We start from the raw sequence: 21,573 nt of genomic DNA on the forward strand, positions 1-21,573 counted from the left end.
GAATGTGATCTTATTTCAAAATAGGATCATTGCAGATATAATTAGTTAAGATGAGGTCATTCATGTGGGCCCTAACCCAGTTTGACTGGTGTCCTTACACAAAGGGCCATTTCAGACCCACAGAAGGAGGGAACACCAGCTGACGATGAAGGCAGAGATGGGGATGGTTCTGCAAGTCGAGGAACACCAGAGACTGCCAGACAACCACCAGAAGCTAAGAAAGGTCTGGAATAGATTCTCCCTCACCATCAGAGGGAACCAACTCTGCCGACACCTTGATTTTGGATATCTAGTCTCCAGAACTGTGAGATGATGTCTGTGGTTGAAGCCGCCCAATCAGTGGGATTGGTTACAGCAACCCTAGTGAACTAATACTACCCTTTCACCCTCAGACCTTGGAGTCCAGGATCCCAGCCTCCTCCTCCCTCAGACCCAGGAGCCTGGGCTTTCATTGCACCTAACCTGGCTGGGGTCCATGCAGCGCCCACCTTGGGCAGATGTGCTGCATATCAGTTCAAGAAACACTGAATGTGTCAGCAGCGGCAGCAGGGGAAAGAGGCAAAACCTAACCCTCTCACTCACCTTTTCTCCACCCCCCACAACATACATGTGACCCTAATGCTCTCATCACCTTAATTCTTAAGCCAGGAGTCCACACAGCATCCCAGCTGAGTCTCCTGACCCCCCCAACTCCTCCCTCCTCCAAACTACATCCCGCAAAGACAAATGAATCGGGTACCAAGGTGCAGGGCAGGGGGGCAAGGGCGCAGACAAGTGGAAGCCAGGAGATCCTAGATGCAAAGACAGGAAGAAGACAAACCCAGTCAAAGGAAAAAAAGAGAAAAGATGGAATCAGTCAAGGACAAGTTGAGAAAAAGTCAAGACAAAAAGCCATGGCAGAAAGACATCACAGAGACAGGAAGGTGACAAGGAGACACAGACAAGGAGAAAAAAGGTAGAGATGAGGAGAAGCTCAGACAGAAATAGAATCAGATGGGAAGAAAGGCTGAGAAAAAGACACAGATGGAGAGATGGGAAAATAAAGACCAAACTAGGGCTGGGTGGAATGGGAAACTGAAGGGAAAGGAACAAAACAAAATCTCAGTGAAGAATTTTGATTAAGGTGAAGGCAAAAGAATGTCAGGGAGGTAGGCGGTCACATGGAGAAAGAGGTAAACTGAGGCACAGTCACCGTGGGCAGGGAGGTAGATGCGACAGGCAGTGCCGTTCTGCGGTGTGTGGGAGGTGGCCACGATCCAGTATGGGTGCTGGCAGGTCGCTTCTGAGCCCGTCCCTCAGCAGCATTGGCCCTGGGACATCTGGCCACCATCACAGGCCACCTTGCAGAAACCTGGCTCTGCCCCATTCCCGAACCCTCACCGACTCCTCATCACCTCCTGAACTGTAAGTTGAGACAGTGGTAGAAGTCAGTGATGCCCACACCAGACACAGAGCTGAGATCCAGAGAAGTGGGAAGCCTGGGGTCTCACTGCCACACAGGCGTTTCTGCCTTCCTGACCTCAGTGTTCCCATCTGTCAAATGGGGCTGTGAGAATGGATGCATCTCCTAGACAGCCTCCCCTCTTTGCCTCCTGAAACACACACATGCCCCACGTTCCTCCAAAAAGTTGTTTTTGTCTTTTTTAAATAATGTGAAAATGCCACGCGAAGGTTTGAACCAGAGACCCCTCCAGGGGCCAGGCCGGAGTGGAGAAGGGGAGACGCGAGATGGGAGGGGTCCAGGTCCCCGAAGCCTGCGGCCCCTGTCTGGGGCTGGGAGGGGGTAAGGAGGGGCCTCCGCTGTGCAGAGGGGCTCCAGGCCCAAAAGAGTTCAGTTCAGTTCCAAGAAAGGCGGCTCTCCAGGGAGGGGCAAGGGGTTTCCTGCCTCATTTGGCACCGAGGGGGTCAGGGGGCTCAGGGGAGCCGTCCGGGGGGCTAGGGGGTGGGGGGCCAGGGCCTCCCGTTTGGCACATGGTGGGGGAGGGGGAGGGCCCAGTCTCGGGGGCCTCCCCGGAGGCGGTGTCTGTGGTGGTGGCAGTGGCTCCGTCATCCACAGAGGATTCTACTCTCAGCCCCTCTTCTGGGGGTGCAGGGGGGTCGGGTCTTTGGGGAGTCAGTTCTCCACGGGGCCTGAAGATGAAGGAAGAAGAGGGAGAAATTGGGATTACTGGGCAGAAGGGCTCATGGCTTCTGGCTCATCAGAGTGAAAAACCCAAGTTCTCATTGTGGTCCACAAACCCCCATGGTCTGTCTGCTCTGTCTCTTTTCTGTCTTCATTTACTCCCTCCCCCAACTCAATCTGCTCCAGTGACGCTGGTCTCCTTCCTTGCTGTTCCTCCAAGCACAGTCCTACCTCAGGGCCTTTGCACCGGCTGTTCCTACTACCTGGCACACCCTTAAGCCCTTCCCATAGAACTCAGGCCTCCACCCATGTGCCCCCTCTTCAGGGGCCTCCTCTGGCCATTCTCAGTCAAGCAGTCATTTCTCACCCCCGATTTTTGTTGTTTTTGTTTTTTTCTGTCATGTGGCATGACTTCCAGGATCTTAGTTCCCCAACCAACGATTAAACCCAGACCCTCAGCAGAAAAAGCACTGAGTCCTAACCAGCATGGAAGTCTCTGATATAGTTATGTTCCTTCGTGTCTCTCCTCTGGGATAATCTCAGTCATTGTCAAAGAGCTAGCTTCTGGTCTGCTTGCCCCTGCAGAATGGAAGACCTGAGAGGACGGGACTGCATTTGGTCACTGCTGCATTCCCAGAGTCCAGTAGAGGCCCTGCACAAAGTGCCCTCTCGCCAGAGTTTCCCACCACGACTCCTCTCTCACCAAAGGAGAGCCCCTTACCCATTTGACAGATCCGGGAAACTGAGGCCCATGGGGTGAAGACTGTTGACGAGGGATACACGCCAGACACCCTCCCACTACACCTCATACTTCTCACCTGAGTCATAGCCCTCACTCCCAGTCCCTGAGCCTCAGTTTCCCCTCTCTTTTTTATTTTACTTACTTTTAGGCCGCATTGCCTAGTTCATGGGAGCTTAGTTCCCTGACCAGGGATCAAACCCAGGTCCCCCTGCCGTGGAAGCGTGAAGTCCTAACCACTGGACTGCCAGGGAAATTGTGGTTTCCCTATCTTTAAATGAGGATCATGACCCTTGTATTTTTTTTCACAGGAGTAGGAAAATTCTGGCATTTGTAGCATCACTTAGCACCCAGGGAACATGTGTGACGTGGGCAGAGCCAGGCTGAGCACAGGGGTCTGAGGCAGAAGGGGCCTCTGCCCAGCCCCCCATCCCACCCATGGTCTCTAGAAACCAGCTCAGCAGCCCAGCTGCAGTGGGAATGCCTAAGGACTGAGTAAAGAGAGTTGGGGTTTTGCATGACCTGGCCGGCCCTCCCTCTCGTCTCCTGGTGAATAAAGGTGAAGTCATCCTGGACTGCCGGCCCTGCCAGCCTCGGCCCTGACTCACCACTTGGCCGGTGTCCCCATGTGCTGGAACCCGTCTTACCCTGTTCTCGTGGGGGCCTTCGAGAGGACCTCTGGGAGGAAGTGACATTCGGGGGTGAAATCTGAGGATGCCGCCAAGTGAAGAGTCAGCCCGCAGCCCGTTCCTCCTGCCCTTGACTCTCTGCATGCCTTCTCTCCCTCCTGGACACTCGCCCTGGCCTCCTCCCCAGCCTCCCTGCCTCCCTTTGCCTCCACAAGGCCTGGGAGAAGTCTTCCTACCTCTGGGACTGAAGCTGCTCTTCCCGTGCTCACAGTCCTCCCATGACTTCCTAGGGCCCCCAGGACAAAGTCCCCGCCCCTCAAACCACCCTCAAGCCCACAAGGTCTGCCTTGCTCTCTCTCACCTTCCCCCACCCACTTCCATCTGCCCCATTCTCCAAGTAACCCCCCAGACACACCCGCTTCCCTTCTGTTCCATTAACCAGCCAAGCTCTCTCCTGCCTCAGGCCCTCGGCAAGCTGTTCCATCAGCTAGAATACTGTCCCCTTCCCCTTCACCTAGTTAACCACAACCAACCCCTCAAGTCCCTGGTTAAAGGGCCCTTCCATCACTGAGGACAGAAAGCCCTTTCTTCTTGGCATCTCCTTTCTCAGCGACCCTGAGTTTTGCACTTATTCATTCACCGTGGGACTGGGGTCAGTGTTGTGGGTGGGATGGAGGGGGGCTCACTGATCCTGCCCAGCACAGAACATCCCCTTCACCCAGTGCCTGCACAGCTGATGCTCAGTAAGCGTCTACTTAATTAAACGCAGTAACGGCTACCAGTTAAAGACCACTGCTGCATGCAAGGGGAGGATTAAGCCATTTAATCCCTTTAACAATCTTATGAGTTAGATCCTGTTATCCTCCTCATTCTGCAGAAACTGAGGTACAGAAAGAGAAAGCGACTCACCCCTAGGTCACCCAGCCAAGAAGTGGCAGGGCCAACACTTGAACTCAGGCACAGTGCAGGGGAGCCAGGCATGGAGCCCTCCCTGAAAAGAGCCAGTTGGCCCTCCCACCTATTTAGCTCTGTCCTCTGGGAACATCTCCACCTGCCTGGCCCAGGGCAAGCCCTGCATCCAAGGACGTTCCCCCAAGGTGGGTGAGGATTAGCAATGTGGCATAAGTAAAACTCAAGAAAGGAACCGGACAAACGCTGACTGCTAGAGAAGGCGCGGACTCAGAGCTAGGTTTGTACCCTGGCTCTTCATGCCTCCCTACTTAAGCCTCAGTTGTCTCTTCTGTAAAATGGGGATGAGACTAGAATCCATCCTGTGGGATCATAGGGAGGATTAAATGGGTTAAGATGTTGCAAGCAAACTCTAGAGGCTATGTGACTGCTTGCTATTATCGCTATAGGAATCCCTGGCCATGGCCTCTCTGCTCTTGTTCCTGCTAACTAGCTTTGAGCCTCCTGGTTTCCTCTGTCTCCTGGTCTGCCTCTGACAACCGTACCCTCAAACAGAGAGGGGAACAGAATCACGCAAGTACCAGGCAGGAATCTGAGCCCAAAGATGGGCCAGAAAAAAGAACAACAAAGAAATAATCTGGGACTTCCCTGGTGATCCAGTGGTTAAGGCTCTGCGCTTCCACTGCAGGAGGTGCGGGTTCCATCCCTGGTTGAGAAGTTAAGATCCCACTTACAGCGCATTAAAAAAAAATACCATAGACAAGACTAAGAGGGGATCCTTACAGAAGGGAAACTGAGAATCAATCAGACAAGGGCGTGACTCCCCAAGCCCGTCTGATAGACATGTCTTGGTCTGAGCAGATTCCAGAGTTGGGTGGGTGGGTTTCACTGGTGAACAGTCAGAGAGAGAGGGAAGGAAGAGACTTGGAGAGAGGCAGGCAAATGCAGAGAGATGGGGACAGAGAGAGATTGGCAGAGGTGAGGCAGGGCCGAGGATCTGAAGCACCGTACCTGCGGGCCGGGCGTCGGGGGCCCGGGCGGGGGGCCCCGGGGTCTCCAGCGCAGGCGAGACGGAGAAGCGGGAGAAGCACAGGGGGGGGCCTGGCGGGGGGAGGAGGGGGAAATCCTCCGCCCACTCGAAACTGCCTCCTAGTGTGGGTGAGGAGAGGAGAGGAGAGGAGAGGAGAGGAGGCGGTCAGCCCCTCAGGCACTCCTTCAGCCCTACAATAACAGCTTCTGCCGTCCGACCCCGCCCCTCGGCAGGCCCCGCCCATCACTGCGGGTGCCATAGACCCCGCCCCTCACCAAAGCCGCTGTCGTTGCTGGGAAACCCATCTCCGGGGGTGGCGGGGTGGGGAGGCGTCGGGGGCGCTGGGGGCGTGGACGGGTCCGTGTCCCCCTCGGGGGGGCCCTGGACACTCAGCTCGTTGGTTGGCGTCTCCTGTGAGGGTAGATTAGGAGGGGCAAGGAGGGGGACGAACTTGTCACTCACTGCATCCCAAAAAGCAACAAACCCCGCTGACATTTCTGGGGCTTCAGGCATCTCAGTTCACATTCTGTCTCTTTGAAAATCCCCTACTCTCCCTTCGAAGCCGCAGGCTAGCTTTAACCTCACCCCAGCCTGAGGCTCTTCCCTCAACCACAGCTACACAGTCCAACGCAGGAACTGCCTCTGGGCTCCTTAACGCGCTGCCTCCACGGAAGCCCCTAACCCAAGACTATCTCCGTAAGTCCCGCCCCGATCCAAGACCCTTACCTATGTCCTAGATCTCGGCTGCAGGCGTCCCAGTGCTGGCCGCAGAACTACCTGCCCCTACGGTCTTCCAAACCCTTAACCCATTGTGAGCACCTCCGGACCCTCCTGTGAGCTCCTAACCCGCCCTCTGAAGTGGCCCCGCTCCAGCCCTCCAAGCCTGGCCCCTTGTTTCAGTGCCCTAGGCCTCAGCTCTTGACCCTGTTCTCACTCATCTCAGGACCTTAGTATGCCCCGCCCCAGTCCACAAGCACCATTTTCTCTTCAACAGTAACCTCTCAGGCTAGTTACTTTTAACACAATCCTCAATTCCCGTTTCATTCGTTCTGTCCCATCCCTGAACCCACTTACTGCACTTAGCATCTTAACACTACAAGCAGCATCTCTTAAGCCCTCCCTGCAGCTTCTCCGAGACCCGCAACTAGTGGATAAGATCCCTTCCATTCTGAGCCCGCCCCTCAGCCTCCACATCCTTAGAGCGCTGGTGGACAAACCCCGCCCCGAACTTCACTAGGTTCCACCTCCACTTGCAGACTTTGCCCTAATCCTCACTTTCTCCTTTGTTGTGTAGTTGCTAAATCAGGTCCGACGCTTTTGCGACCCCAAGGACTGTAGGCCTCCCGGCTCCTCTGTCCATGGGATTTCTTAGGCAAGAATACTGGAGTGGGGTGCCATTTCCTTCTCCAAGGGATCTTCCCGGCCCAGAGATTCAATCTGAGTCTCCTGCATTGGCAGGCGGATTCTTTACCACTGAGCCACCAGGGAAGCCGTCCACTTTCTCCTTAGCCTCTGGCTAGCAGGTACCACGCTTTTCTTCCGGGTCCCTTCTCTTCTCCAGGCCTCTCCCTAGCCCTCCAGCACCCACACCTACCCCAGGCCCCGCCTCTGCTCTGGAGTGGGCCCTACCCCCCGACCCCGCCCTATCCCCCTAGCCAGCCTCCACCCTCAGCCTGCAAGCCCCGCCCCGCCTGAGGCGTGGCCTTCCTCCAGGCCCCGCCCTCACGCTCAAGGCCTCATCCGGTCCTCCAAGTCCCGCCCCATTCCCTGGCCAGTTTCTCCCACGCCCCGCCCTCACCCTGCAGGCCCCGCCCCAACCTAGACGCAGTCTTCATCCAGGCCCCGCCCCTCCACAGACGCCACCCCAGGGGGTCCCGGGCCCGCAGCCGCAGCGCACCTGGTCGAAGAGGTAGACGGTCACGTCCCCGTGGAAGGAGACCATCTTGCGTTTCCTCTCCAGCTCGCTGTCCTCGGGTTCGTCGGCCCCGCGTGGAGACTTGAGCAGTCCCCGCAACGGGCGGGCCGCGTCCGCGTCGGCGCTGCTCACCACGACGGGCACCGGGGCTGCCCGTGCTCTCCCGGGGCCCCGCGGCCCCGCCGCCGCGCCCGCTGCCGCCGCCTCCTCGTCCTCCTCCTCGTCCTCGTCCTCCCCGTCCTCCTCCGACGGCCCCGGCGCCCCCGCCCCGCCGGCCTCCCCGCCAGCCGCCCCGGCGTCCGCGCCCTCCCACGGGGGCCGCCGCGGGCCCGGCCCCGGGAATGGCGTGAGCGTGAGCGGCGGCAGCGCCAGCGAGAGCCGCGAGAGCTTGGCTGCGAGGGAAGAGACTCGGTGAGCTCCAGTTCTCGGGGAAACTGAGGCGTGCCCTCCCACCTAGCTGTGTGTCCTCAGGTAATCTCAGGCACAGTCTGTTTCCACCCTTGTGAACCAAAAGGTTGCACTGGGGTTCTCCCAGCAGAAGGGGAGCGATCTCCGCCTAATCCAGTGCTTAACCTTCCCCATGGTTCCCCAGTGCCCACAGCACAAAGCCCCAGCTTCTCCCCAGGACCATCAGACCCCAGTGCCCAGGCTCTGCTGACCTCTCCTGGCTCTATTGCCCCCTCCTTCTGGCTTGAGCTCCATCCAGCCACATGGGCCATCCCCCATTCCTCCCACCTCTGAGCCTTTGCATAGGCTGTTCCCTCTGCCTGGAAATTCCTTATAGAACTCAAGTCCTGTGCATCATCTGGCTCTTGTCTGGACTTTTAAAGCCTTCGGGGATCTCCCAGGAGGTCAGGCCAGGCTACCCGCTCTGCACCCTGTAGTACCAAGCACCTCTCCTTCTGAGCAGTTGATCTCAGTATAGAACTCTAATTCTGTGGCACTGTGATTAATGTTTGCCTTGCCACAGAACAGAGACTGAGTCGTGCTCACTCTGGCTGCATTCCCAAGCCCCAAGTACACAGAAGTACTCAGTCAATATTTGTGGGATTAATGAATGAATGTTCCCTGCTATACAATGTTGACCAAGGCACTTTCTTTCCCTTTTTAGCCCTGCATGGCCAGAAAATTGGGGTGTCTAACCATCTCCAGGTCCTTTCCCTGCCCTGCGACTCCTTAATCTTAGGAAGTCTAAGAAGAGGACTTCAGGTCCCTGGAGGAGGAAACCTCACTTTAAATCCCAAGCCTACCCTGCTCTCTTGCTATGTGTCCCTAGGCAAGCAGATCCACTTCTCTGAGCCTCTGTTTCCTCACTGGTAAATGGACAAGGGCCACCCATTCCTCCATTACTGCATAAGTGAACTGTGTCCCAGGCCCTGTGCAGGGCAATGGTGGGAATGAGAAGAGGATGAGGGCAGGGCAAGGAGAAAGGTGGATGTGGACTGAGTCACTCTGCACCCCTCATTCACTGTACTCCAGCTTCACCAGCCTTTTGTTATTCCCTGAACATGCCAACTTAGTACCCATCTCAGTGTCCTCTACCTGAAACATCCTTCTCCCAGATGTCCACCCGGTTCACTTCCTTCATGTCTGCTTATAAGTTGCCTCTTCATTGAAGCCTTCCCTGACCACCCATCTCAAGGTGATGGGGTGGTGGGGTGGGGCTTTGTAGAGGGAGCTATCAGGGGCTTGAATACCCAGAGGAAGTACAGGGTAACAGTCTTTAGAAATCAGGAAGGCTTCCCCAGGAAGGGGAAATTTGAGTGGGCTCATGAAGGATGAGTAGAAGTTCTCTGTTGTTGTTGTTGTTGTTGTTGTTTTTTAAGGCTATTCCCAGGCTCTTCTCACCCAACACCAATCCCCCACCCCCAACCCCGGACCGCGGAGGCATCTTAGTTGCTCATCCTCTGTCGTTTTCATGTGGCCCAGGGTCTTTTCTGACACAGCTGGTTGCAAACTCTCCACAACAACCTTGAGGAAAGGGTAATATTCTCATACAGTGGGTTTGAGGAAGGAAGGTTCTGTGCCCAGTCTTTGTGACCTTTCCCTCTTGAATCTCAGGCTCTTCTGGCAAACAAAGATGATAACCCTTCCCTCACGTATGGCTATGAGGTTGCCAATATGAAACTGGCTGGGTCATACCAGTATAACTTTCATACCAGTATTTAAGGAAATCAGGCCTCCAGGTGATTCGAGTGGAACCACAGTCCCTAATCTCTCTTTTTTTTGACTGCACCACATGGCATGCAGGAATCTTAGTTCCCTAACCAGGGATTGAACCTATGCCCTCAGCAGTGGAAGCCTGGAGTCCTAACTACTCCTATGTCCAGATCTAAACAGGGGCCATTTATCTTTACTCTCCATTTATCTTCTCTTACACTGTCTCTTCTCTATGACAAAACACCCACTGTGTTCCTATCAAAACTCAAGTTTCAAGACAAGGCGTTTCTCCTAGGCTCTCAGGCCACCAGTACCACGGTGGGCAGGGCAGGGTCTGAGGCTCCCTGGGTCCCAGCCCTGGGCAGCTCAGAGCCCGGCACCAGGGAGGCCTGGCACACTGATGAGACACTTCAGCTTGGTGGAAAGCTTAAGCCAGAGATCATGCACTGGCAGCCCAGCCCACAGAGGCTTTGTTTGAATTCGTTTCCACCATTAAAACACCTAGAACTCTGGTTTAAAGGGAAAGCAGCAGATTTGGCACTATTGGGTGGGCATTCCCGAATGAAGCTTAGAAATGGCTGCATTTCCTCCCCAGCTCCCACCCCACGTCTCCCAGCTCTTGTTTATTCATTCATTCATTCATTCCCTTATATTGTCTGTTGCCCTTCCCCCGCTCAGCATCTGAGTTTGCGATCCCTGGTTGATGTGAATTGTGATGTAATGGCTGGTGCTTAGGAGTGCCAGGCTTTGGGTCAAAGGCTTTGGAAGTCCTAACTCATGCAACTCTCGCCATCCTCTTAGGTAGGTGCTATCCTTGTCTTCTGCTTTTGGCAGATGGGGAAACTGAGGCCTGGAGTTTGTCCAAGGTCACAGAGCTAGAGAGGGGCGGAACCAGGGTTTGAGACCAGGTAGTATGACTCCAGGATCTGCACTGCTTAGCGTGCTGACCTGCCTGGTACCAGGGAGGCTGAGCTTCTCAACCGCACCCTACCTCTTGGAAAGAGCTGGGCGTTGGCCCCCAACCGCGCTTCCATGCTCCCGGCAGCCTGCTCACCTTTGATCTGCTCGCTGTTCCCCTGAGGGGGTCCCAAGTCCAAGAACAGTCGTGGCATCTCGGGGCCCTTCCTCTCGGGCTTGGGGGGGTCCCCGTCTCCGCTGGGTGCCGTGTCTCCGCCGGCCCTGCTGTCTGGGGCCCCGGGCTCTCCCTCGGAGGCTGCCTCCGGCCTGACTCTCTGGGGCGCTGGCTCCGGTCTCCTCGGCTGCGCTTCCAGCAGCGGCAGGGGCGGCTGTGGCCTCGTGCTGTCGGCCCATCCGGCCTTTGCGTCCACGCCGCTTCCGGGGCCGCCGCCGGGGGCCATCCCCGTGCCCACTGGGGCTTGGCCCCCACTCCCGAGGTCCAGCCTCCCAGCCCCGGGGGCTCTCGGTGCCCCCCCAGTCTCGGGGGCTCTCCTCTCGGTCCCGGGTTCCAGTGCCCCGCTCCTGGGGGCTGGGCCAGCGGGGCCAGGGGCTGTCTCCCCGCCGTTCAGGGCCAAGGCCACCGCGCCGGGTGCCGGGGCTCTCTCCAGTGAGGTCTCTGGGGCTGGCTCCCCGTTCGTGGGGGCTGGAGCCCCACTCTCGGGCATCTTCTCCCAGGGCCCTGGGGCTCTCCAAGGCCCAGTCTCTGGCAGCCTCTCCGGGTTCCTGGGGAGTCTCAGGCCCCCATTCTCTGACCCCTCCTCGATCTTTGGGGATGTCAGTCCTCCATTCACCAGCACTCGCTCTTCTCTCTCTGGGGGCCCTGGGCCCCCATTCTCCAGCACTGTCTCCTCTCTCCTTGGGGGTGGCAGCTCCCCATTCGCCAGCACTTGCTCTTCTCTCTCTGGGGACCCGGGGTCCCCATTCTCTGCCACCTTCTCGTCGGCGCCCAGGGCTCTCGGTCCCCCGTTCTCCAGCACTGTCACCCCGTTTACCGGGAGGCTCAGGCCCTCGTTCGGGCTTGGGGCTTGCTTCCCGCTTTCCGGGACTGCGGGGTCCGGACTCGGGCCCAGGGCTCTCTCTCGATTCCCGGGGCCTCTCCCCGTCTTCCGGGGCCCCTTCTCTCCCAGGAGGTTCCTTGTCACGTCCTCCCTCAGGGACATCAGCAGCTGCTCGGTGCTCACTTGAACTACGAAGGTCGGCTTCTCCCGGGCTCCCGGGAGCGGGAGGGGACCCGGGTCTGGGGGCGGCCGGGGCGCTCCCGGGTCGGGGGGCTCGGGGGGAGCCCGTGGCCGAGGGACCCCTTCCTCCTCTGCTGCCCCCCCGCCGGGGAAAGCTCCCTCGGGGGAAAAAGGGGTCTCGGTCTCGTAGCCGCTGTCCCCCGGCTTGGGGCCCGGAGACGACAGGCCTGAGCCGGGACTGGCCACGGCCGAGGAGGGGTCGGGGGACACGGCTGGGTCCGCGGGGGCCCGGGGAGGTGGCGGCGGGGGGGGGGGAGCGGGAGGTGGCCCCCGCCCGGGGTACTGGGGCGCCGCCGCCCCCATGAGGGGGTCCAGAAACTCGGGGGGGGCCGAGGCGGGGGGGTTCAGGGGCAAGTCGGCCAGGGAGCCCCGCTCGGCCCGCAAGGACGAGTCGTCCTCTGGGGGATGGGGGCAGCCAAGAGCAGGGTGGCCCCCCCAGCCCGCAACAGCATCCCCCCGCTCCAGGGGCAGGCAGGAGCAGGCCCCCTCGCGGCTGCATAGGGGGCAAGGTAGGGGACCCCGGCGACTGGGGCCCCCACCAAGGCTGCTGCTGTCTTCCCCCGGGGAGCTGCCCTCCTCCTCCTCCTCTTCCTCTTCGGCCCACGGGGCGGCCCCCCGCTCCCCCAGCACCTCGGCAGGGTCTCCTGCCAGGGTCTCCCCGGCGCCCCGGCCCTCGGGGTCCCAGCCACTCAGGAGGAAACTGCCGGATGCAGAGGACTGGGCCGGGAAGGGCCGGGCTGCCGGGAAGAGCGGGGAGGCCCAGGTCTCGGATACCAGCTGAGGGACCTCGGAGGGAGCCTGGGGGGCCTGGGGGGCAGGAACTCCTGGGTCTAGGGGGTCCCAGTCATTGGGGAAGAGGGGCTCCGGCGGGGAGCCGTGCTCCTCGAGACGGATGTAGTATTCGCTGCTCACGGAGGGGCTGCGGGCACTGATGACCGGCAGCACGCTGGGCGTGGACAGCGCCTCATAGAAAGGGTTGGAGGGGTTGGCGTGGGGGGCCGGGGGCGCGGATGCCGGCTGCCAGGTGGGTGCCCCCCCGCCCCGACCGGCCCCCCGCCGTGCCTTCTCCCACAGGCACTCAAGGTTGAGGCCACCGCTACTCTCGGTGACCGTGAGCACATCGTCGGGGTCAGCCCCAGGGAAGCCATCTAAAAGGGGGAACGGAGAGGAGAGGGTCCCTGGGCGGGGGGCGCTGTGCTGAGGGGGCCAGGGCCAGGGGAAGGGACCATCTCGGGGTGGGGGTGGCGGCGGCGGGGGCCTCGGGGGCCGCTCAGAGAGCAAGTAGGTGAGCTGCAGCTGGAGATCAGAGGCTGAGGGGCGTTGGGCAGGGGGCCGCCAGCAGGACTGCAGGATGTCATACCTGGGGGAGAGGGAGGAGGCAAGAGTGAGCAAGGCAGAGTCCCAGCTGGCGGGGGGTGGGGGGGTGGATCCCCAGGGGAGGCAGAGACCAGGTGGGCAGACACCCAGGGAGATGAGAGTCAAGACCAAGAGAGGGGAATTCCCTGGTGGTACAATGGTTAAGATTCTGTGCTTCCACTACAGAGGGCACAGGTTCGATCCCTGGTCAGAGAACCAAGATCCCACATGCCCTGCCCTGCAGCCAAAGGAGAGGGGGGAAAAAAAAAGACCAAGGTGGGAGACAGAAGGGAAATGATAGTTAAGTGACAGTTTAAGGCGGCTTTCTGGTTGGGTTACAAGTTTTGGAATCAGAGACAGGAAAGCAGCAGAGGTCTTCTAGGGTCAGAGAAACTAGATTTGGAGACCAGCTGTGTTACTCCATACTTCAGTTTCCCTTCCTCCACGTAGCAAGCAGATGTTGCCAGAAAGGGTTGGGACGTCCCCACTCCAGTTTAGGGCTGGCAGCACGTGGTGCAAGTGTGCAGGGGAGAGTGTGAAATGAAGTGGAGAATTCTGGGATCATCCCGGGCTGGGAGGTGGAAGGTCAGGGGTCGGGGGTCAGGCCCCGCCCTCACCAATAGTCCGCATAGGGCAGCTTGAGCCTCGGCCGGGCCAGCTTGACGTGCTGCTGCCGGACAACGAAGGCCAGGACCTCTTCGTCTGACAGGTGGCGGTAGGGCTGAGCCCCAAACTCAAACAGCTCCCATAGAGTCACCCCTAGGGACCTGAAGGGAGAAGAGAGAGGTCAGAGCCCCGCCCTGACCCTCCAGGGAGCCGCCCCCCTCCCCGGGCCTCAGTTTCTCCATCTGTAGAACCTGTGACCCTTCCGCCTTCCTTGCCCTCTGTGCCCCCTGCCCGCCTCACCAGATGTTGCTCTCGCGGCTCTGGTCCACCACCATGAAGGTCCCGTGCAGCTCGCCAAGGAGCTCGGGCGCTGCCCAGCGCAACGGGATCCAAAGGCGCTCGGGGGTCAGGTAATAGTCCTCCTGGGGCGTGGGGGGGTGGGGCGCAGGCCGGGGCGCGGTCAGGTGGGCCGGGGCACCCTCCCACCCCAACTTGCCCCCTTCCCCGCCCTGATGGAGGGCAGGCCCCACCTTGTAGTTGCTGTGGGCCAGCCCGTAGTCTCCGATGCGCACGGTGAGGTCGGAGGTCAGCAGGCAATTGCGCAGGGCCAGGTCGCTGGGGGCAGGCGAGGGGGCGAAGTAAGAAGCGGGCAGCTTTGGGGAAGCCCGCCCCGCTACTTAAAGAGTGCGCCCAGTTTTCCCTGCACCGCTCCGTCTTCATTTTCTCACTCCTCCTCTCCTACTTTGACTCCTCCCCCTCCCCGACACCCACTCTTCAATAACCCCGCCCCTTTCCTGGCTCCGCCCACCGCTCCTGACCCCGCCTCCCCCCCATCGCGAGTCTTTCCCCCGTTTTGTGCCCCGCCCCCAACTCAAGCGTCCTTCCCTCCTTAAGCCCCTCGCCCTCCTTCCTCGCCCCAATTCTGCCCGGTGGCTTCCGGGCTGCCACCTGTGCACATAGTTGTGAGAGTGGAGATGTGCGAGCCCGCGGGCGATCTCCAGGCCCATCCTCTGCAGTGTCCGCAGATCTCGAGGGGGCAGCTCAGGGGACAGACCCTCGGGGGGCCGCTGGGCCCGAAGGTAACGCTTCAGGTCCCCCTGGGAGAGAGGGCAGGGAGGGGTCAGTCCCACCGCATCGACACATTCAGGCAACCCGAGGCATGGATGGGGCGGCCGCTGCACTCATTTGGGCTTCAGTTTCCCCTGCTGCTGAGAAACACTTTAGTAACAGAACGCACGCTCCTCACGTGCTAGTCAGGGCGTGCCACCTGGGGTCCCGGTTTTCCTGTTTAGTCGTTAAGTCGTGTTGACTCTCGCGACCCCATGGACTGTAGCCTGCCAGGCTCCTCTGTCCCGCCAGACTCCTCTGACCATGGGATTCTCCAGGCAAGAATACTGGAGTGGGTTGCCGTTTCCTTCTCCAGGGGATCTTCCCAACCCAGGAAAGGAATCCAGGTCTCCTGCTTTGCAGGCAGATTCTTTACCGACTGAGCTACAAGGGAAGCCCATCCACCTGGAGACTGAGGGCTCATCTAAGAAATGCTCTCTTGTCACAGGTGTCGCTATGATGATGTCATTGCGAATGGCCCTGAGCCCCCACCGGCTCCAGCTCCTCACTCTGCCCCTCCCCCCGCCCCCCCCCCGGCCCCGCGACCCCCCCAGACCCTCACCAGTTGACAGAACTCCATAATCAGCAGAAAGGGCAATGTCTCCACGCAGACGCCTAGGCACTGGAGAACGTTGGGGTGTTGCAGGCTCCTGCACGGGGGTGGGGGTTGCCTGGGTCAGGAAACGGCCCCTTCCATCCGACCCCAGCCCTGTGGCCCACCCCACCCTCCTGGCAAAACCAGACTGTTGCTTCAACCTCTCGGGTCTCAGTTTCCTTACTTGAGAGTTAACCCCCCTCCCCACCGCAAACGCACACTCCTTCCCCATATCCCCGTCTCAGGTCCACCCCACTGTCTCCCAGTCTCCAAGCCAGACCCTCAGGCACCTCCTTGCCCCTCCTCCTGGCTCACCACCCCCTCAGCCTTTCTTCCTGCCCCCTGATTCTTTCCCCTCCCCTCCCACAGCCCCAGCTCAAGCCTCCTCCCAGCCTCCCTGCCTCCAGTCTCTCCCTTTCAGTCTGCCCCTGACCTGATGTCCACCTGTTCACGACCCTCCATGGCTCCCCAGTTGCCCTGGGACAGAGCCTGGCTCACTCCTCAGTCTTTCCTGCCCCACTGCCTTTCCCAGCATCACTCTTCACTCCATGTACATCTCCCTAGACTCACAGGTGCCTGCTTAGGCTTCAAGCCTTGTATACCTCTCTCTGTGGAGAACACTCCACTCTCGTCCAAGTCCTCCTTGTCCCTTAGTGTCAACATCCTTTCCTCAAGAGATATCACTGCCCTTCCCTCAACACTGGGGGATGCCCTTCCTTGATCCTCTCACTGTGGCTAAGAGTCAGGTTGGGAGAGCAGGTTTCTGAATCTTGTCTCCACCTTTCCCAGGCGTGTAACCTCACAGAAGTCACTTGGCCTCTCCCTCAAATGTACAATGGGGATGGTCATAGTAATCCCCTCATAAAGTTGTGACAAGAAATCTAATAGGATCAGAGAGGAGCTGGCATTTCTCCTGCCTCACTGCCTTTGTTCCTGCTGTTCCCTCTGCCTGGAACACGCTTCCCACAGTGCTTTACGAAACTGATTCATCCTAGTCAAGCCTGCCTTTCCCACAGTTCCCATCCCAGAGCTCCTCCGTTTCTATCACATCCTGCCTTATTTCCTCAAGGCACTTGTCAGTCTGTGATATTTTCCTGTTAAAATTTATTTCTTCACTGGCTCATTTATTGTGTGTCCCCTCCACTAGGTGGCGAGCTTTACAAGACAAGGATTTGGGGCTTTTGTGTGCGTGGCCATGTTCCTGGTGCCTAGACTAGTAGGTGCTCAATAAAATCGTGTGGAGTGAAGGATTTAACCCTGATACATGACCCGAGGGTCTGTGGAAAGATTAACACATCCAGGACTTGCAGCCCAGGTTGCACCTTGCAAACTGGCTCGAGGAGGGTAGAACAGTTTTTGTTTCATTGGGGCCTGGCAGGAGAGGGGTTGGGGGGCGGGGTGTGGATAGTGGCTTCTGCTCCTGCCTGGGAGACAACTAATGAGATAAAACTTTCTTAAAGCACCAGCATATGCTGGGGCTTGGAAAAAAAAAAAAAAATGACCGGAGCTCCCATCATGGGGAGACTTAGGATGGCAGATGTAGAAGGAAGCTTGGATCCACTGCACACCTACTAATCTGAGCCAGGGCTGGCCCCTTCTGTTATCAAATCCTCCTAACACCTTTGCTAGGCAGGATGATGTTTCCCATTGGATCCAGGGGAAAAGGGAGGCTCGGAGAGGTAAAGTAACTTGCCCAGGGTCACACAGCTGGTAACAGTGCCCGAGCTGAGATTTGCTCTCAGGTCTGTGGCTCATCCAGCAAACGTCTACCGAGGGCCAGCTTGTAGCTGGGTGACAAGATGGACCCCAAGCTGCCAGTATAGTCCTGCATTCTCCACCTGAACTTTCTGAGAAGGTGGGAATGTTCTCGATCTGAGATGTCTAACGTGGGAACCACTGGCCATATATGGCTCCTGGGCTCTTGAAATGCGGCAAGTGTAGCTGAGGAAGACATCTTGAATTTGACTGCATTTTATTTAAGATGAATTTAAGTAGCCGTATGTGGCTGGTGCTTGCCAGCATGGGTTGAGAGAGAGAGAGAGAGGCAAGTCAACGGATACATGGATGAAATAATGACACACTAGGATACGTGTGATGAAGAAAATATACAAGTTGATATGATGGAGCATCCCAGGGCCCTCCTTAGGTGGCAGTGTGTGTGTGTATAAAGGAAGGCCTTTCTGATCTGAGACCCAGGGAGGACAAGGGATCCCACCATCAGAAACTGGGGGTGGGTGAGCCAGGAGCAATATTCCAGACAGAGGGAAGAGCAAGGACATCGGCCCTGAGGCTGGTCTGTGGGAGGGCCAGGGGGCAGGGCTTGTGGGCTGTAGGGACGGTTGGGACTTTGTCCTGAGAGTCACAGGAAACCACAGGAGTTTTCAGAGGAAAAGCTTCATAAAATCTCAGGGCAAAGCTCACTTTTACAGCCCTCTGTTAAGAAGTGCCCATATACACACCCTCTCCATGCCCGGGCACGCAATACCACACAGGGCATATATGAGCAGAGGTTTAATTAACACTGATCTAGAAGCTCTTAGAATGGAGACCAGGCAGGAGAGGGATAGCATCCTGTCTTCCCAGACCTCCCAGTCCAGTGGGGACAGGCGTGGGGAGACCGTGGCCGTTTGGTGCAGCCACTCAGGACTCTGGTCTGTGATTCTGATTCTGCCCTTCATAACCCACAGGCAGGGGCCTGAAGGAGGGACCACCGTCACAGACCCTGTGCCAGGCAAAGGCCCATTTTGTATCCTCTCAGCTGCCCTCTACATGAGGCTGCTCAGGCTTCCTGGACTCACTTTCTAGATGAAGGTACTGAGGTTCAGAGTGGAGCCTTCTCCACTCTGATTTCCAGATTTCCAGCTCAGCTTTTGCGCTGTTTCCTTCACCTGCATCACACTGCCTTCATGTCCCTGCCTCTGGCCCGAGGAAGACCCCGAGGCTCAGCGAGGGAAATGATCTAGATTGACTGGCACAGCCAGGAAAAGGTACATCTAGGATTGGAATCCAAAGTTGACCCCACACTGTACTCCTCCTGCTCCCAAACGTTACCACCATGAAGCACAGACTCAGATATTTGGGCCTTCAGGGTTCCATGTCTACCCAGAGGTCCCCATACCTGTATGGCTGTGCTTCGGAGATGAACTTGCGCTGCTCCAGGGGCCCTGCGCTGGCTCGGAGTTCCTTCACCACCACCTGGGCGGGGGTGTAGTCGGAGAAAATCTCTCCCAGGATCACCTGCTCGAGGAGGACCCAGGAATCAGTGCCTGCTTATTCCCCAGCCCCATCCCAGGGAGTGCCCTCCACCCCACCTGATGGCTCCCAACTTCCCTCTCCTTTCCAGCCTCTTCTTTCAACTCCCACCACCCTCGTATCCCCACCAGACGCGGGGTGGGAGACTCACAGGCCCAGAGTCCGATGGACGCAGGGACGGGTGGAAGGATGGACAGACGGACGCGTGGAGAGCCGGATGGCGAGGCGGAGTGGTCAATGGAGTGAGGAGGGAGGCGCTGACCGACAGATGGGGGGGATGGGGTGGGTGGGAGCTCGTGAGAGGTGAACAGAGAGAAGGGCAATGGGTGGGCCGAGGGGGCAGGGGGAGGAGGCAGGGGGCAGATGAGAAGTGGTGGGAGCAGGAGTGATGGACACAGAACAGGAGTGTCGCCCTGGATTGTGTAGAGCCCCCACCTCCCACCCCAGCCCCACTTACTTACCTTCCCAAACCAGCCACTCCCAATCTCCTGTAGGTAGCTGAGGTGCTGGCGGCTAAGGCCCAGGGGGGTGGTCATGTCTGGCGTGGGGGACAGTAAAAAGGGGAGGCACCTGAGCCTCTCTCCCCTCCTAAGTGCCACCAACATCCCCTACCTCAGTGGGGACCGGGGTCAAAGCAGACACAACAAATCTCTTTTCATTGGCTGCCCCAACATTCCATGAAGAGATCTCAGTCTCCTCATTGGCTGCCCACAAGTTTCTAGTGTCCAATCCGTTCTTCCCTTTGGTGTCCCAAGATCCTATGACTTAACTTCAGCCTGCCATTGGCTCTGCCTCTGGCATTAAGATCTAGGCTGACCTCATCATGGATTGCTCTGCAAGAATCTCCAAATCTGGTTTGGGGTTAAGCAACGGCTTCCACCAAGATGATCTTGGAGTTGCTTCACGCTGCTTCCAAGATTCCAAGGCTCCCACCTCTGCCTTTCCCTTTGATTCTCTGAGGGAGGGCTGTCAGCTCCTCCCACCCTGAATTGGGGGGCCACGGGATTCCAGTCAAGGTGCAGGGCCATACCTGAGTGTGATGGCTGCGGGGCAGGCATTGGCAGCGAGACCTCAGCCAGGGGGAGAATGTAGACGTCAGGCAGTGACTGTGAGGAGGAAGTCTCCTCAGCGGGAGGGGTGTACTCCCCGGAGCAATCCTCCCCTTCAGGGTTCTCAAACTCCTGGGGCCAGGAGGGGTGAGAGGTGGGAGAACACAGCAGTGAGAGACATCATGGTCCTTCTAATCAATATTATCCCCACCTTTCTGCCAAATGTCCTCCAATCCCAGTCCAATTCCCATCCGGAGTTGGATCTTGCTGTAACTTCAGGCCTGAAGGGCTCTCAGACTCACTGCCCGGCTCCCCCGGTGGTGGGGGTGGGGGGTTAGCGGAGGAAAGGCCTTGCTGAAGTGTTCCTCCCCACCTTAACTTCCCTCGTGCACCTCACCTTGAAGCCGACATCGCCCCGTTTGCAGCACAGACAGGTGAGGAGGAGGAAGATGAAGGCCAGCAGGCCAGAGCAGGAGATGAGGACCACGGCATAGGGAGGAGCCAGAGGCGCCCGGCCCAGGGCGAATCCGTCTGTGGGGACAGGGCTGGGCTGGGCTCGCGTCTTCACGCCCCTGGCTCCCCGATTCCTTGCCCCTCCCCGTCCAGTTAGTCTTGACTACAGCTCCCATGATGCTCTGCACCCAGGGGCCCCTTGGCAGAGGAGCCGGATGGCTCGGGGCATTGTGGGAGTTGTAGTTTGGGGCCTTCTCAAGTGGTTGGGTTGGGGGTGGGGTCCCTCCTCTCGCCCCAAGCTGGGACCCCCCCCACCCCCACCCCATCACCTCACCCTCAGGTTTGGATGAATTTCAGTGAGGACTGAGGGAAGGAGGAGTAACAGTGGAGCCTGGAGTGCTCAGAATTTAAAATACGCTCCCACGACAGCCTTCCTACCCCCTATTTGAAGAAGAGGATGAGCCCCCAGCTGCAGGCTGGGAGAAGGTGCTCGCCCCATGCTGGATCCTAGTTACGGGGGTTGAGGCCTGTCACTTTTAGGGACGCTTGGAGCACACACATGTCCTCGGTCCCCAGCCCCAGGTCCCGAGTCGGGAGCTCCGCAAGCCTTGGGACTCCCCCAAAGCTGGAGACAGCCTCCAAGGCTGTGTCCCCTTTAGAAATAGTATTCCTCCTCTCTGTCCCCAATTCTCCCAGAGGCCCTGACCTTCCCCGGCTTCCTGCACACACCTGCACACACACACGCGCGCGCGTCTGCACACACACACATGTTGCCCGAACGGACCCCCTCCCCACCCAGCCCCCAGCCTTCCTCCCACAGGCCCTGCTGACAGAGGCACCATTCCTGCGCCTCCCCAGGCCCTGGCTCGCTGCGGGAAGACGCCACACAGGTGACGGAGCCAGAGCCCCGCAGACAGACCCCGGGGCAGGCCAGGGTGGGGGTGGGGGCCACTGGACAGCAGGATGGCCCGACAGACTCACCGGGGTGGGCCGGGGACGCCAGGCAGCCGGAGGCGGAGACGGCCGCGAGGAGGATGAGGGCGCCGGGGGCAGGCATCTTGTCGAGGATGGCAGGGAGGTGGAGGTGGTGGCGGCTGGGGAGGAGGGGGGGGCGGGCCCTCAGCCCCCAGCCATGGGGACCCGCGCGACCCTGGCCTCCCCCCGGCCCAGGAGAGGGGCAGGAGGCTCAGGACAGGGGGAGGGAGGGGCTGCTTACAGGCTCAGGGACCCCCCTCCCCCTCTCTGAAGGGACAGACAGATGAAGGGATGGAGAGACAGACAGAGGAGAGGAGCCGGGGAGCCGGGGTTGCTGGGGTGGGGGGGGAGAGGGGAGAAGGGGGGGGAGAATAAGGGCCCCGCCCCCGAGGACAGCCGGGATTGGGGGAGCAGAGAGCCTGTCAGAGGAAGGGTGGGAGGAGGGAGGAGGGAGGGAGGATGGAGCGTCGTCATAGCAACT

The 21,573-nt window shown here is 58.8% G+C and overlaps 2 protein-coding genes across 6 annotated transcripts in view; one reads left to right on the plus strand and one right to left on the minus strand.

Annotated features, from left to right (window-relative positions):
• Positions 1 to 1,615: 1,615 nt before the first annotated feature.
• On the minus strand, positions 1,616 to 21,322 carry LMTK3 (lemur tail kinase 3). 4 transcript variants are annotated; one of them, XM_086353389.1, is made up of 15 exons: positions 21,099 to 21,322; positions 20,062 to 20,195; positions 19,646 to 19,796; positions 19,077 to 19,153; positions 18,482 to 18,600; positions 15,331 to 15,418; positions 14,610 to 14,758; positions 14,192 to 14,276; positions 13,962 to 14,083; positions 13,673 to 13,822; positions 10,559 to 13,059; positions 7,327 to 7,736; positions 5,705 to 5,840; positions 5,411 to 5,548; positions 1,616 to 2,130 (listed from the first exon to the last, which is right to left on the minus strand). In XM_086353389.1, the coding sequence occupies exons 1-15, from the start codon at positions 21,172 to 21,174 to the stop codon at positions 2,114 to 2,116; spliced, it is 4,353 nt and encodes a 1,450-aa protein (XP_086209515.1). In that variant the 5' UTR covers positions 21,175 to 21,322; the 3' UTR covers positions 1,616 to 2,113. The 4 variants fall into 4 exon arrangements, with proteins under 4 accessions (XP_086209515.1, XP_086209517.1, XP_086209516.1 ...); XM_086353390.1 differs by lacking the exon at positions 1,616 to 2,130 and adding an exon at positions 4,400 to 5,128; XM_086353391.1 differs by lacking the exon at positions 5,411 to 5,548.
• Positions 7,618 to 21,573, plus strand: part of SULT2B1 (sulfotransferase family 2B member 1) — an 84,345-nt gene continuing 70,389 nt past the window's right edge. Inside the window, exon 1 of one of the 2 annotated variants that reach the window (XM_086353423.1) lies at positions 7,618 to 7,755. The gene's annotated coding sequence lies outside the window, so the exon portion shown is untranslated. Of the gene's footprint in view, positions 7,816 to 21,573 lie in introns of both variants that reach the window. The other variant, XM_086353422.1, reaches the window with a different exon arrangement.

This window comes from Bos grunniens, chromosome 18 (genome assembly GCF_055505025.1).
Source record: "Bos grunniens cultivar Pamir isolate PY7600 chromosome 18, Bosgru_T2T1.0, whole genome shotgun sequence".
NCBI classification, from domain to species: Eukaryota; Metazoa; Chordata; class Mammalia; order Artiodactyla; family Bovidae; genus Bos; species Bos grunniens.